Below are 12,213 nucleotides of genomic sequence, written 5' to 3'. Positions count from 1 at the left end.
GGAGACGCCCTCGCTTGTGGTTCTGCGGGCCGCAGGTCCGAATATCCTTGGCACTCTGGCACCCACCACATGTCAGAATCCGCACACCCCTTGCCCTGGCCTGACTTGAACTCGACACCCCTTGTCCCTTGTCCCACGTCACTCACGTCGCCGGGGAATACCTCTCAGCCCTGCATCCTGGACGCCGTTAGATCTTTGTCCTTCCTTACGCTAGCAGGGTCCCTGTCGTCGGCCTGGACGCTCGGGGTCTCTGTCCTCTCGGCCGGGGCCTCGCTGCCTGCCGACTGCACCTGCACACCTCTCTCCCACTCCCACTCCCACGGAGCTTCAAGTAGGCCCTTCTCCGGACGAGGTTGCACACAAGGCAATTAGCTGGTCGATCATCTTTCGCCTAAGAACTGCTACCTCTCGGTGATCGCCAGCCAAGAAGCGCTCCAATCTTCACCGCGTGCCCCCATTTAGAGTTTACGAGCATAGACATAACTAGCATCTTCTGAGAAGATGGACGTCGCACTAAATCGAACCGACCCTGGGTTGCTGAACCATATCTTCGTATTCCGCATCTTGAATCTACCAAGTTGCCTAGTTAGTTAATGTACAGGTTGCGCATTGTGCTGCGCATGCTTGCTCGCCACATTATGTACTGCTCCGCTCGCCTAAATAGAATTTCGGCCAAGCCATTGTTCGATCCTTCATTGTTTCTTCAGAGGGTATCCTGCCCTCGTGGATTCCCATGTTGTCGCATCATGCCTTTTGACTCCCTGTAAATGCTGCAAAATCCAAATGCGCCCAAAATCATCCAAGCAAGAAATCCGTGCGTCCCTTGAAACCCCTCTATACAGCAAACACGTCATAAATTTCAAAACTTGTCCTGCCTGATCTTCTTTCGTTCCTGAAGATCCCCTTGTTTCAAAACGGCATGACCTCAAGTGCCATGAAACAATAGCCATAATCCAACAGATATAGTAGTAGATCGATTCGAAACGCAACCCTCTTCAAGAGCTAGCCACGGGGCCGCCGAGGAAAAAGTCAAGTTCCCCTCCGTGGCCGTTCTGGGATCGGTGCTCGTTCTCGGCCAGTTGCTCTAGAAGAGCAAGAAATGGGTCCTTTTCCTCTCCCTGTCCTGTTCCGATGCTGCCGTTGTTGCTTCGGGCTCCGGGACTCGGCGCTGCCGCCGTGGCCTGATGAAGGTTGAGCTTGTTATGGTTATCCTCGCCTTGCCATGCAGCAGGGCTGCCAAACGCGTTCGTGGGGACCGTTCCAAACATGGCGTCGTACCCTCCGTTTGCCTCGTTAATCATTCCAGGTCCGGTATTCGTAACACTCGACCCCGACCCATAGCTGTATGGGGGGCTGAAGGGTGCGCCAGCCATAGGGTGCATCCCATGAGCTGAGACTGGGTGTGTTCCTGGCGAAAGGGTGAATCCCGCTGCAGCTGCAGCTGCGACCGCCGCATTGTTTGCCGATGTTTCGTCCATCTGCTCATGCAGAGCGTACATTTCTTGGCCCTCATGGTGGGGCGGCAGAGAAGTCGGTGTCGTGAGGAGGCTAGGCGATGAATGGGGCATCATGCCTGCAGTGTATGAGAACGACCGACGGGCGCTTCCCGGGGTGGGCAGCCCCGTAGTAGGAGGCTGGAGGCTGGAGATGACCTTGACATCTGGTCGCCTTCGGTTTGTCGGTGCGCTTGGTGCCGTGTTCTTGCGCTTCAGGCTTGGGCGCTGAGGCCCATCGGTGCTTCGAGGAGTTTCCTGGACCGGGAGGGATCCAGAGCCAAAGTCGATAGAAACGTCCGAAAGGCGAAGGTTAGCCGCATCAAAGCTGAACGATTGACCCCCTGGTCCTCCAATGTTGGAATAGCGGTCAAAAAAGTCCTCGCTGTGGAAGCCTGGTGTGTATCGCATCGAGTTGCGTGCCAATGCCTTCACTAGCTCACCATGAGCATGAATGATGTCTTGCAGTGTTTCCCGTTGATGCTGCACACATGCCCAAGCATACCGAAGCTCGCCCAAAAATTGCATCTCGCGGGAGAGAAAGTCTGAGGATGAACCAAAAACGTTGACCTCGCCCTGGCTGCTTTGCTTGCTGTAGTGGGCTCCGTGAACGTGAACCGTACCCGCTGTGCAGATGCAGAATCCCACAAATGCAGGCCAGTCAACGATGCCGGCCTGCTTGCCAAGCTGAACCAACTCCATTATGGCATTGGCATGGAGAAAACACATGTTGGTTGCCTCGATCTGCCACGACTGGTGCTGCCCTGTCTCTGCAAGTTCCGCTAGATCAATGGGGAGGAATGGGCGATAGATCAAGCAGTGGATGAGATGGTAGATGACCTTGCTGAGCACGAGAACAGTCGAGTCGGCCTGTCCAAATAGGGCGTTGAGGTTGGAGAAGACATCCTCAGTTCCAGAAGACCAGACGTCAAGGTCTTGTCGGATCTTGGACAACGTTGAAAGGGTATGCCAGGGGAAATGGGAGTCACCCTTGACACCACCTGCAGCCAGATATCGGTTTGTCTTTCCAAGAACTCGAGTAATGTCGATGAGCATGCCCATGCTTCCCTGTGGTTTCTTATCGCTGCCTTGGAAATATTGAAGGTTCGACCCTGTTTGGAAGAACTCCCCCTCCACTGGAAGTGAAGAAGAGTTAGGTGACCAAGAAGGAAGGCGTAGGAGAATGGTGCTGTCGCTAATAAGACTCGGCCGCTTCGATCCGGTAGTCTGGAACCGATCCAGCAGGTAGCAAGTCCAGAAGAGTCGTCGTCGCATCTCACGCTCAACTGGAGTCATTCTGGCCTGGGCGTCTGTCTCTCTGTGGATCTCAAGAGCCACAGCCATGCCAGTAGCGCTTGCTGGGTCATGTTAGTCAACGATCATGAGACTTCAGCATGGGTTAGATCTTACTCATGAGCATGTATGCCCTCTTTCCCTTCCCAGTCGCAGTAAAGGCGCTCACCAATAGCAGTAGTGCTTGGAGAGCATCAATTGATGGTTCATCGGTGTTGATTTCCCTTCTCGCACGAGCCGCAAAATCCTCACTGAGGTTAGCAGCTGCTTGATACCCACTTGGATCCGTTGTGTGTCTAACAGCCGATTAGCCTATTACCATGGTGGCTTGGGGGCGGGGGACATACCGTGCTGCGACTGCTGAAATTGCATAGGAAAGGAACTTGGGGAGCTGGTTCAACTGAAGTCGTTGCCGAATGGAAGACTCATCAACGATATAATAGGGCTTGCCGTGAAAACGAGCGAAATAGGTATCAAGGAGGGCCTCGGCCTGCGCTGGGGGAGGCGACAGATCTCTGTGGACGTGTTAGTTGGTAGCTCTCAGGTGTGAAGCAGACAAATGACGAACCTCGGCAAAGGCGTATGAGGAGAAAGGGATGCTGTGTCACCGGGAGAGGCGCGGGCTTCAATAGCGACGCGCTTGGCTGCTGGCTCGCCTGCTTCAGCACCCAGCGAGACGGAACCAGACCCCTCTCCTTTTCCAGCGCCGGGCATATTTGAGCTCGTTGGTGAAGAATCATCTTCTCCCTTTTCCCTCAGCTTGGCCTCAAGTCCATCCACTCTTTTCAAAAGCGCTTCCAGAACATCTGTCTTTGGGCCACGCTTCTTTGGTACAGCATCTGTTGGGGGTTAGCACGAGTCAGCACCACCAGATTCACAGCTTCAGAGCGCCCACCAAGCGCATCATGGCTGAGAAACAAGTCGAGACTCACCATAAATACAGGGGCACTGGAAGACCTGGCAAGCTTCGCATGATGGTCGAAGGCGGTTGCACTTGATCTATAGCGGTTCCGATTAGGCTCCGTCCGGATGACTTACAAGCGCGGGAAAGACACTCACCTTTCTCTTCCGGCACGACTTGCAGTTCATGGACTCTCGAGGTTCATTGCTCATGCGACGGGTAGGAAGGCGTTCAATGCCGACCTGCGGCCGTGGAATAGCCACAGGGTGGACTCCGGGTATATGAGGAACGTTCATTGGATCGTATACGGATGCGGTCATGTCTAGAATCGTGGAAACAATTGAGGGCCGTCGGTATACACGACGGCACGGCTGACCCTCCTGGAATCAGGTGGAGGTAGTTATCCAGAAGCTGAATCGTTGGAGGACAAGGCGAAGTGGCGACTCAAAGGGCTAGGTAGAGATCAAGATGGCGATGTTGGGAAGTATGCTGCGGTCCTGGTGGTATCAATCCCGAGATCCCTCAGAAGCGCAGTCGATGTAGGATGGATGTTCGTAGTATTGGCGTGTCGATGGCGATATAGACTGGCTGGGCGTGGCCGTCTTTTGGGTGCAGAGACGAGATACTGCCAAAACGCTCGGCGACTCAGGTTTGAATAGGGAACGGAAATGGAGAAGGAGTTGAAGCTCCAAAAGTAGGGTGAGGCTTCGTAAAAGATGGGACGGGATGGCAAAAGAAGGTCGACCGGTCGACTAGCCTCGGAGGCCCAGAATTGTACGACTGACCCGGACCCCAGTCGGCGGTCTCATTTTGGTCGTTGCCAATGTGGAGGTGGCTAGTGACAGGACCGGGGGGCGAGCATGAATGATGATGGTGGTGTCGATGTTGGGATGGATCATGGTGGGGAAACGGAGCTCAAGATGCAAGTCCATCCCTTGATGGTCCGCTCCAACGCTGTCCCCTCTAATGCTGGCTCCCATGGCAGGCTGGGCTGGCTGGGCTGGCTGGGCTGGGCTGGGCTGGCTCTTGCGAAGATGCACCAGGGCCACTAGCACAATCTCTTTTGGGCGTGGTGATTGCATCTCGCTGGCGTCTGGACCAGCCATGTCATTGGAGCGCGCAAAGAGGACGAACTATGTGAGGAGGAGGGGATGGTCGCCCCCAAACCGGCGGTACTGTACCCCCAACAAGGTGAACATGCCAGGCCCCCAAAGCACCAAACCGGGGAAGGGCAAGGCCTGAACCCGTCCGTCCTTGTCTTCTATTAAGCGTAGCATTTCCCGACACATCTGTCGATCCTGTCTGCTTTCCTGGTGCACCTCTGCCGATTCGATGTCTGGCATGGACCCTTTGTTCGGTCGAGCATTGAGCGAGCTAGGAGGCACACTCGGACTCGGTCCCAAGCTAACCCTCCCAGCCAGCTCTTGTTCGCACTTTGTTGCTGTCCGTAATTGACCCTGAGCAGCCGACTCCCTGTGCCAGATTAGGCCACACATCGCCCCAGGTTGACAAGGAATATACGCAACGCATTGTGCAAGGGACACTGGACCACCACGCGGGTCCCAAGTTCCAAGACCAGAAAGTCGGGCTCTTAGCGAAAGTGGCAGGGGCAAGGTTGGCAGCATCTAGTACTGTAGAGCGACGGGTCTGACGACGGCCATGGCCATGATAGACGTTGGCTTGTCTAGTGCCGTAACCGCCGGAGCGGTAAGGTACCGCTCGAAATGGATGGAAGGATGAGGTTGTCAGTCCTTACCTTACTTTACCTCCGTCCCCGTTGCTAGCTCGTGCCCCGTAGTTCAGCGAACGAGGCAAACGGTAGGGCGGGACAGGGGCATCGAGTCGAGCATGTTCGCTGGTGTTGGACGACAAGTTGAGGCCAGACAGGGGCCAGGCCAAGGTCAAGGTCAAGGTCAATGCCGCGCCCGGGAGCCACGAGTGCACGAGGCACGAACGAACGGGATAGGATGGGATAGGATGGGATAGGATAGGGAGCTAGGATGTGGTTCAGAAGAAGGCTTCGGGAGTCTTCCATAGTGAGCTAGGTCTGGAGGTGAGAACCTGGGAAAAGTGGCACCGACGTCAAAGCTCTCCCGTCAGATTCGCACCTTCCCTTCCACTTCCATCCTTCCAGCTTACCTTCCTTGCACCCTAGGGCCTAGGTACAGTAGGCCCTACTACGTACTCCTAGGAAGGTACGGATACCGCAGGCAGGTACCCAGCAGCCAAAATGTGAGGTGGGGGCCGGAACCTACTGTAGGTACCTTAGCGGGCACTTCGCTTAAGCATAGCGGGAACAGCGTTGTTTGGGGCGTGACTAGGGGCCGTCGATGGCTGGGGCATCGTGGGCGAAACGGACGACACGCCGGGCAGTCGCGATAGGGTGGTGGCTGCTTTTTTGGCCAGCCTGAAACTCTAGAGGCAGGATCTAAAGACTCTTGTCACGAAACTCACGATTCATTTCATCACCACTTCATCTGCCATGTCTGAGGAGCACTCGCTCGTGCATCACACTATCGATATTCCGCACTCGAAAGCCACGAGGACGAACCAAATGTCGCCACAAGCGATTTGCGCTTAATTCTACAACACGATCGATGCCAGACCGAGTTTGGCAACGTCAACCGTGAGCTAAGATTAGCACTCGACGCCATTTTTGGTCTGCCAACGGCCCCCGAGATCCTGGCCGGCTTCCATCTGAACTTTTGCAGCCTGACGCTTGGGTCCATCAGTCCCATGGGCCATCCTGGTCTCCCCTACCGATACCACGCCCTCATAAGGTACAGGCAGACTGTGCTTTCGCTCCCGTACGGGCTGCTACCTCGACGCTCTGGGCCCTTGCCTAGCCTGCCGCATTCTAGACTCCTTCCACCGGCATACCACTAACGGATCGATTGCGCACACAGGGTTCATGTCAATCTCGTGGTCTTTGGCCCCTCCCAGCTCCCGTCGATGGGGACGAGATCTCCCTGACTCCCTGGTCGTGGGTAATCTATGGCCCAAGCCAGGACCCAGCCAGACCTGTCACTGAAATGCCTCTTTTCTCCCCCTTGAACTCGACATTGAGCCTATGATTACAAAGCGGTACTCGCCCTCGCGTCGACCAGAGACAGGGGCCTGACATCTCGCAAAGCCAACGTCTGCAAGCGGCTCTGTCGAGATCCTTGCTTCTGCGTAAGAGTCAGTCTATGTGTGGCCAGCAGGGTCATAATCTCAATTGACACAGCTAAGCGCCACTGGCACGTCTTGTCAAAACCACATGGGGCCAAGCGGCTGCAGCCGTCTCATATCAAAGTTGTCACTCCCCTGGCGCCCAGCCGTCATTCACATTACCAAGAGAGAGGCTCCCGGGTGTTGCTGACAGGGGAAATAGATGAGAAATGACGTGACAACTCCGCGAGTGTCCCACCCTGGCCCAGATATCCTCAGGTGAGGTCCAGCGGAGTTGAGAGAGAGGGGCCGTCGACAACGACCCTTCAACAAGACAGCCACTTTTGATAGGATCGACCCCTTTTCAGAGATATCAGAACGTGGCAGGCTCGTCTAATTCCCGGGGCGCTGGAGATGGCGGGCTCTCAATCTTGAGCTCTACCGACCTCGGGAGATATCATCACCGCCAGCCATGCAGTCAGCGCCGTGGTTCGGATTCCGCGTACTCGCGCAACAGCCATGCCATGCCATGCCATGCTCAAGAGGTGAGACAAACGGGCGTTGTACCTGCATATGTGGGGATGTATCCAGCATCTCTCGCAGTCATAAGGCTTGCATTGGGGCGAACCAGTGGCGAGTCGCCGTGCTGGATTTCCTGTTAATCAGCAGCAACCCCTGAAGAAACTCGCATCCTTCATGACGGCCAGGCCAGTTCTCCGCTGTGTTGGCGCTCTCTTGCAGAAGGCGGTCCTTGAATTCTTGATGAGGCTAACAGCATGGCTAGTGTCGCCAGGTGGTGTGTGCTCATCTGCACGCCGTGGACGGCTTGCTCCCCCGATTTGGATCTTGAGTCCGGCCGGACATCCACGCCTTTCCGAATGCCCCCCTGTATGCCATGCCGCCTAGGTCCAAGTTGCTCTGCTACCCACGGCACTAAGACTCGCCTCGGCGTCCGATCGAGGTGCCGTATGAGGTAGACTAATCAATCTTATACACGGATGGGGACGAGCCAGCGCATCATGTGTGCACTTCCATCAATGCCGAGGCGAGGCATTTCCCATTGGATTCGGATGAACAAAGGCTGTTGTTTAATGCGTTACAAAATCGACGAGGCCCGCACGAGTTCCCTTGGTTGACCGACCCAACACAAACAGAGACAGACGGCTATCAGCCCAATGAAGCACTTGCTTGGCGTCATGGTTTCTAGAAGCGGATCAGTTGCTATGTGCGAGCCTTGGAATGCCGGGCACCCTGCCCTTTTCGACTCCCTGTCCGGGTGCCGTCCTCCACTTTACCCCAGGTGCCCAATCCGTACCCGGCTTGGATGGGCTTGGCCGTCGAACCATTCTCACGCTGTGACCTGGTGAGCCTGAAGCCTCTAGAACCTGTCTTTTTTTCTCACTGTGAGCCGATGCTCGCAAGCACCATGAGTGGTTCACCTAAAACTGAAACCAGCCGCGTCGTCGAATACGGTTCAAGATCTGAGATCATTCACACAACGCCCGCCATCACTTGGTGATGACGAGAAGCTTACTCTACGAGGTGGATTTGACCTGCTCACACTAGGTTATGGGTCGTAGTGTTTGAGCAGGCTGAAGTCTCAACTAGGGGAAGCAGCTCCGATGGCGGCCGAGATGTCTGCGCCCTCAACTCTGCGCTTTCTTTGGTGTTTTGAAGAACGGACGGCTTGAGAAGCGAGTCCGGACAAGCGCCTAAGTGCCTGCCAGAAGCACCCACTTGGTCTCTCGTCTCTTTGTGCAATGCAACTCTCGTCACCAAGAAGCGCCAATACGACACGATAGGCGCCGCTGATCGACGACGCCTCAAGCCTTCATCTCGCACTCTGCGGCTCACTCGGCGATCGCCTGGGGCTCATCCTTCGACAAGGTTGCCGGTTCGGACTCGGATACCGTGCTCGGATCCAGGCTTTCTTCAGTTTAGAGTTGAGAGCCGGATTCATAGATCACGGGTAGCTTGAGAGGTCTACTATTTATCACGGCTATGATATTAACATGATCGGTCTTGCCGACATGGGTTCCTACCATGGGTCCCAGGCAAACTGCCTTCTAGGGCACTATCGACTCCATCGTCAATATGTCACTTGGCAACTGACGCACCAAGCTTGCCCTAGAGAGTAAACCGACTCCAAAACTGTCTCGGTTCGTACACTGTGGCCTCATGCTCCACCCCGAGGTGGAGGTTTTCCGAACCTTCCTCAGTTCAAGACCCAGGTACCGCTGCCAGGATCATGTATCCAGGACGGCACTTGAGGTAGGATTACTATCTCCGGTATTCCTCACTACAAGCGAACGATTCCTAGGTCGCAAGGTATAGCTTTCCAGCGTTCCAACGCATAGAAATGAGTCGTGTCAAGATATATTCAAACCCAGTCGATCGGTTTTTTGGTCGGGCCTTTGCCTCTTTTTACTTCTAGCTTCCTCCGATAGCTACAAGCTCCGACAGAACAAGTAATCGGCGGCTCTTCTCTGCCTCGGCCACATGGTTTGTCCCTGCCTGATTCCAGGCCCTCGAGCCGAAGATCCAACTGATCGTCAAGGTACGCTCGCCAACCGCGATCGAAGGGTTTCAGGCCGATCATAGACTTGCATGGCCTGTAGGGCTTAGGCATCCCTGTGCCCCGGCAGCTCAAGCAAGACCTGAGGTGGTGGCTCCCGTGAGAGAATGGAGCTGTGGGTTCATCCATGGCCCTCGGGGCCAACTGGCTCAAGTGCAAAGGATGGATGGTCAGCCAGCGGAGAAGCCCCTGGCTTACCCAGAACTCAACAGTGGTTCACTCACATCGACCTCTCCGAGTCCCTTGCTTACCGCTCCGACTTGATACCCGCTAGCAGATCGATTGCGGTTGCGTGCCTCGGGTTGCCCATTGCTCAGGCGCTTGCGTTGACTATGTGCCTTCTTCTCGGTATGTACAGTCTCCTTACTATCACATACCCACTCGGCCGCCCCTTGGATCTCCTTCATTTTGCTGTCGGTCCTTGGTGAGGTCGCAGATACTGACTACTCAAAGTTTGCTTGGAAAAACGGGTCTGGATAGCCTCGACCTGATACACCGTGAGTATCAACTCGTCAAACATGATCACCACGGGTCGTTTCTTGTGCAGCTGAACACGCAATCAAGCATCTTGGGTGTGTTTGGTTTCCCCCTAGACGTTTCGCCGAGCCTCCGTGATGGAGATGATGCGTCTCTGCGAGTTTCCCATGTGTGAGCCTGCAGGCCGGCCCTCCCGCGGTGCAGATTAGCACGCTTCTGGCCTCAAGGGGGACTGAGTTGTGGCTAAACAGCAGGGCTACACAGTGGGCAGTGGAGATAACCCATTGCCGCGACCGCCTGCGGCAAACAAACCAGTCCTGCACACGCGGTAGGTGTTACAGTACGGCTTGGCTTGGCTGGGCTGGTGCCCCTGTCGAGGCGAGTGCAAAGGTCCTCTCATCATCCCAACTTGCTAACCCTTGGAGAGCATGGTGTTGTCTTGTTCGTCCCGTCTTCTCATCTCCTCTGCATACCGCCACCAGGACTTTACCCGCACCCCCTATTCCCTGCCTCGGGATCGAATCATCGTCGACTTGACCCTCAAGAGGTTGCCACGTCTGGAGGTCCATCCAGACACCTGGAGATCCCCTCCATGGGCGGGTCAATCCCCCCCCTCACTTGCTTTCTGCCGGGAGCGTGGTGTGCAACCTTTCTCGTGCGCCACTTGCGAGTTGTCGGCATTCTCGCAGGCCATGTCTTCTTGGCTCTCACTTGACGCCCTCAGTTGAGCAATCTCCGCAGCAGCGTCTTGAGTAGGTGTGGCTGCCACGCGGATCCAGTCTTGTGGCCTTGCCTTGGACAAGAAATTTTGCCCAGAGATGCATACCTTGTGCCCCATTCAACGTCCTTCATCTATGAACAGCGACACTAGGTGCCTCATGTCTAGACATGTCGCCCCTGTGCTATTATCTCACGATGTCTTGTCTCAAAAGGTGTTATTCTCAATGCTATCTATTCTCTCAGGCTCGTCATCAGCCAACATGGAAACCACATGTGTCTCGTGCTTTGGGCAATCTGACCAGAACTACCTACCCAGTCTGGATACCTTGCTCGACCGTTATGCATCTCACATCCACATCATTCACCCCACACGATGCCTATGAGGAGGCGAGTGGACAAGGAGCCACAGCAAGGGTGAGCAGAGAGGCACACACAAACGCACACGCACACGCACACGTACACACCCCAAGCGCCCTGAACCTCACACAGCCTCTAAACCCTTCTCACGCCGTACCCAGCCAGAGCACAGGAGGCACTGGCTGCCGGTGAGCATGCATGAGGCCTTATGGCGTTGTCCACTGACGCTGATATCTTGCTTTTTGGTGAGTAAGTGATGACATGCAAAACACCAAGAGACAGACACGCATATCTGGCCAAGGCAAAGGCATCTACCACATCGACATCGCCTAGGTACGACGACATGGGACGAGATTCAAGCGGGCGGGCGGTGTGAGGCTCTAGATGTCTTCAAATTCTATCATACGCTGCGTCTGCACGATGCTTGCTAGCAGTAACCAAGTGCCTATAATATTCAACTGACATATATGTCCCATTCCCATTCCCAGCTCACCGGATCTCGTATACACCCATGATCTTCATATCCATCGCCAGCCCTGCAAGGGCCAGCCTATACATAGGCAGGTACATACGTACACACTCCGGAGCAAGAGCACAGAGCAGCAGATCCCCGTGGGACCGAGTCCTTCTTACATGCTCTTGACCGTAGTGGTACACAGGTAGTGCAGTATCGGTAGCGCTAGGTCATCCCGCGCTGCCCTTGTCTTGTCAGGTTGTAGTAAACCCACTCGAGTGGCCCAGGGCCCATGGGTCTTTTGTCTGCCGGATCTGTCCCCAGCAGGCAAGGCCTCTCTTGTCTTGTTCGCACAAAGTTTGATTTGCTGGCCTGTTCATTTCGGGGGTCGAGATGGACCCGCCATAGGCCTAAAATATCCAAAAGCCTCGAGTCTTTGTCCAGGGGCAGACTGTGCAAGGAGACGCCGAGCGGCCTCGATTGACGTGGGCGCTTGCTTGGCAAGCGGCACAGTTGGTGCGGTTGTACAGGGCGTGCTGCTTCCCTGCTCTCCGTTCACCGGCCTGGCCGGTAGTCCTGGCGGATATCTAGGTTTTTCCCCTAAACCCGGCCTTCTTCGGACCTCCAGCCTATTCAGTCATCGGTCCTTTTCCCCAAGAAAGGACCGACGTCGAATCAGGAAAGTCATTCTTTCGAGTCGAACTGATATCTGATCTCCTTTCTGGAGTATCATGTGCGATAGCATGTTGTTGCCGTTAGAGTTGACGGTCTATCCGAGTCGACTGCTCCAGAC

The 12,213-nt window shown here is 55.2% G+C and overlaps 1 protein-coding gene across 1 annotated transcript; it reads right to left on the bottom strand.

Annotated features, from left to right (window-relative positions):
* Positions 1–995: 995 nt before the first annotated feature.
* On the bottom strand, positions 996–4,007 carry NECHADRAFT_41859 (uncharacterized protein; the record flags this gene model as incomplete). The annotated part of the gene is made up of 6 exons (XM_003050666.1): positions 996–2,851; positions 2,904–3,082; positions 3,134–3,301; positions 3,355–3,625; positions 3,719–3,785; positions 3,840–4,007. The coding sequence occupies 6 exons, from the start codon at positions 4,005–4,007 to the stop codon at positions 996–998; spliced, it is 2,709 nt and encodes a 902-aa protein (XP_003050712.1).
* Positions 4,008–12,213: the final 8,206 nt, after the last annotated feature.

This window comes from Fusarium vanettenii, assembly GCF_000151355.1.
Source record: "Fusarium vanettenii 77-13-4 chromosome 5 genomic scaffold NECHAsca_5_chr5_3_0, whole genome shotgun sequence".
In the NCBI taxonomy this organism is placed as follows: domain Eukaryota; kingdom Fungi; phylum Ascomycota; class Sordariomycetes; order Hypocreales; family Nectriaceae; genus Fusarium; species Fusarium vanettenii.
Note: the sequence above shows the minus strand (reverse complement) of the source record. Positions and strands in the feature narration are given on the sequence as shown.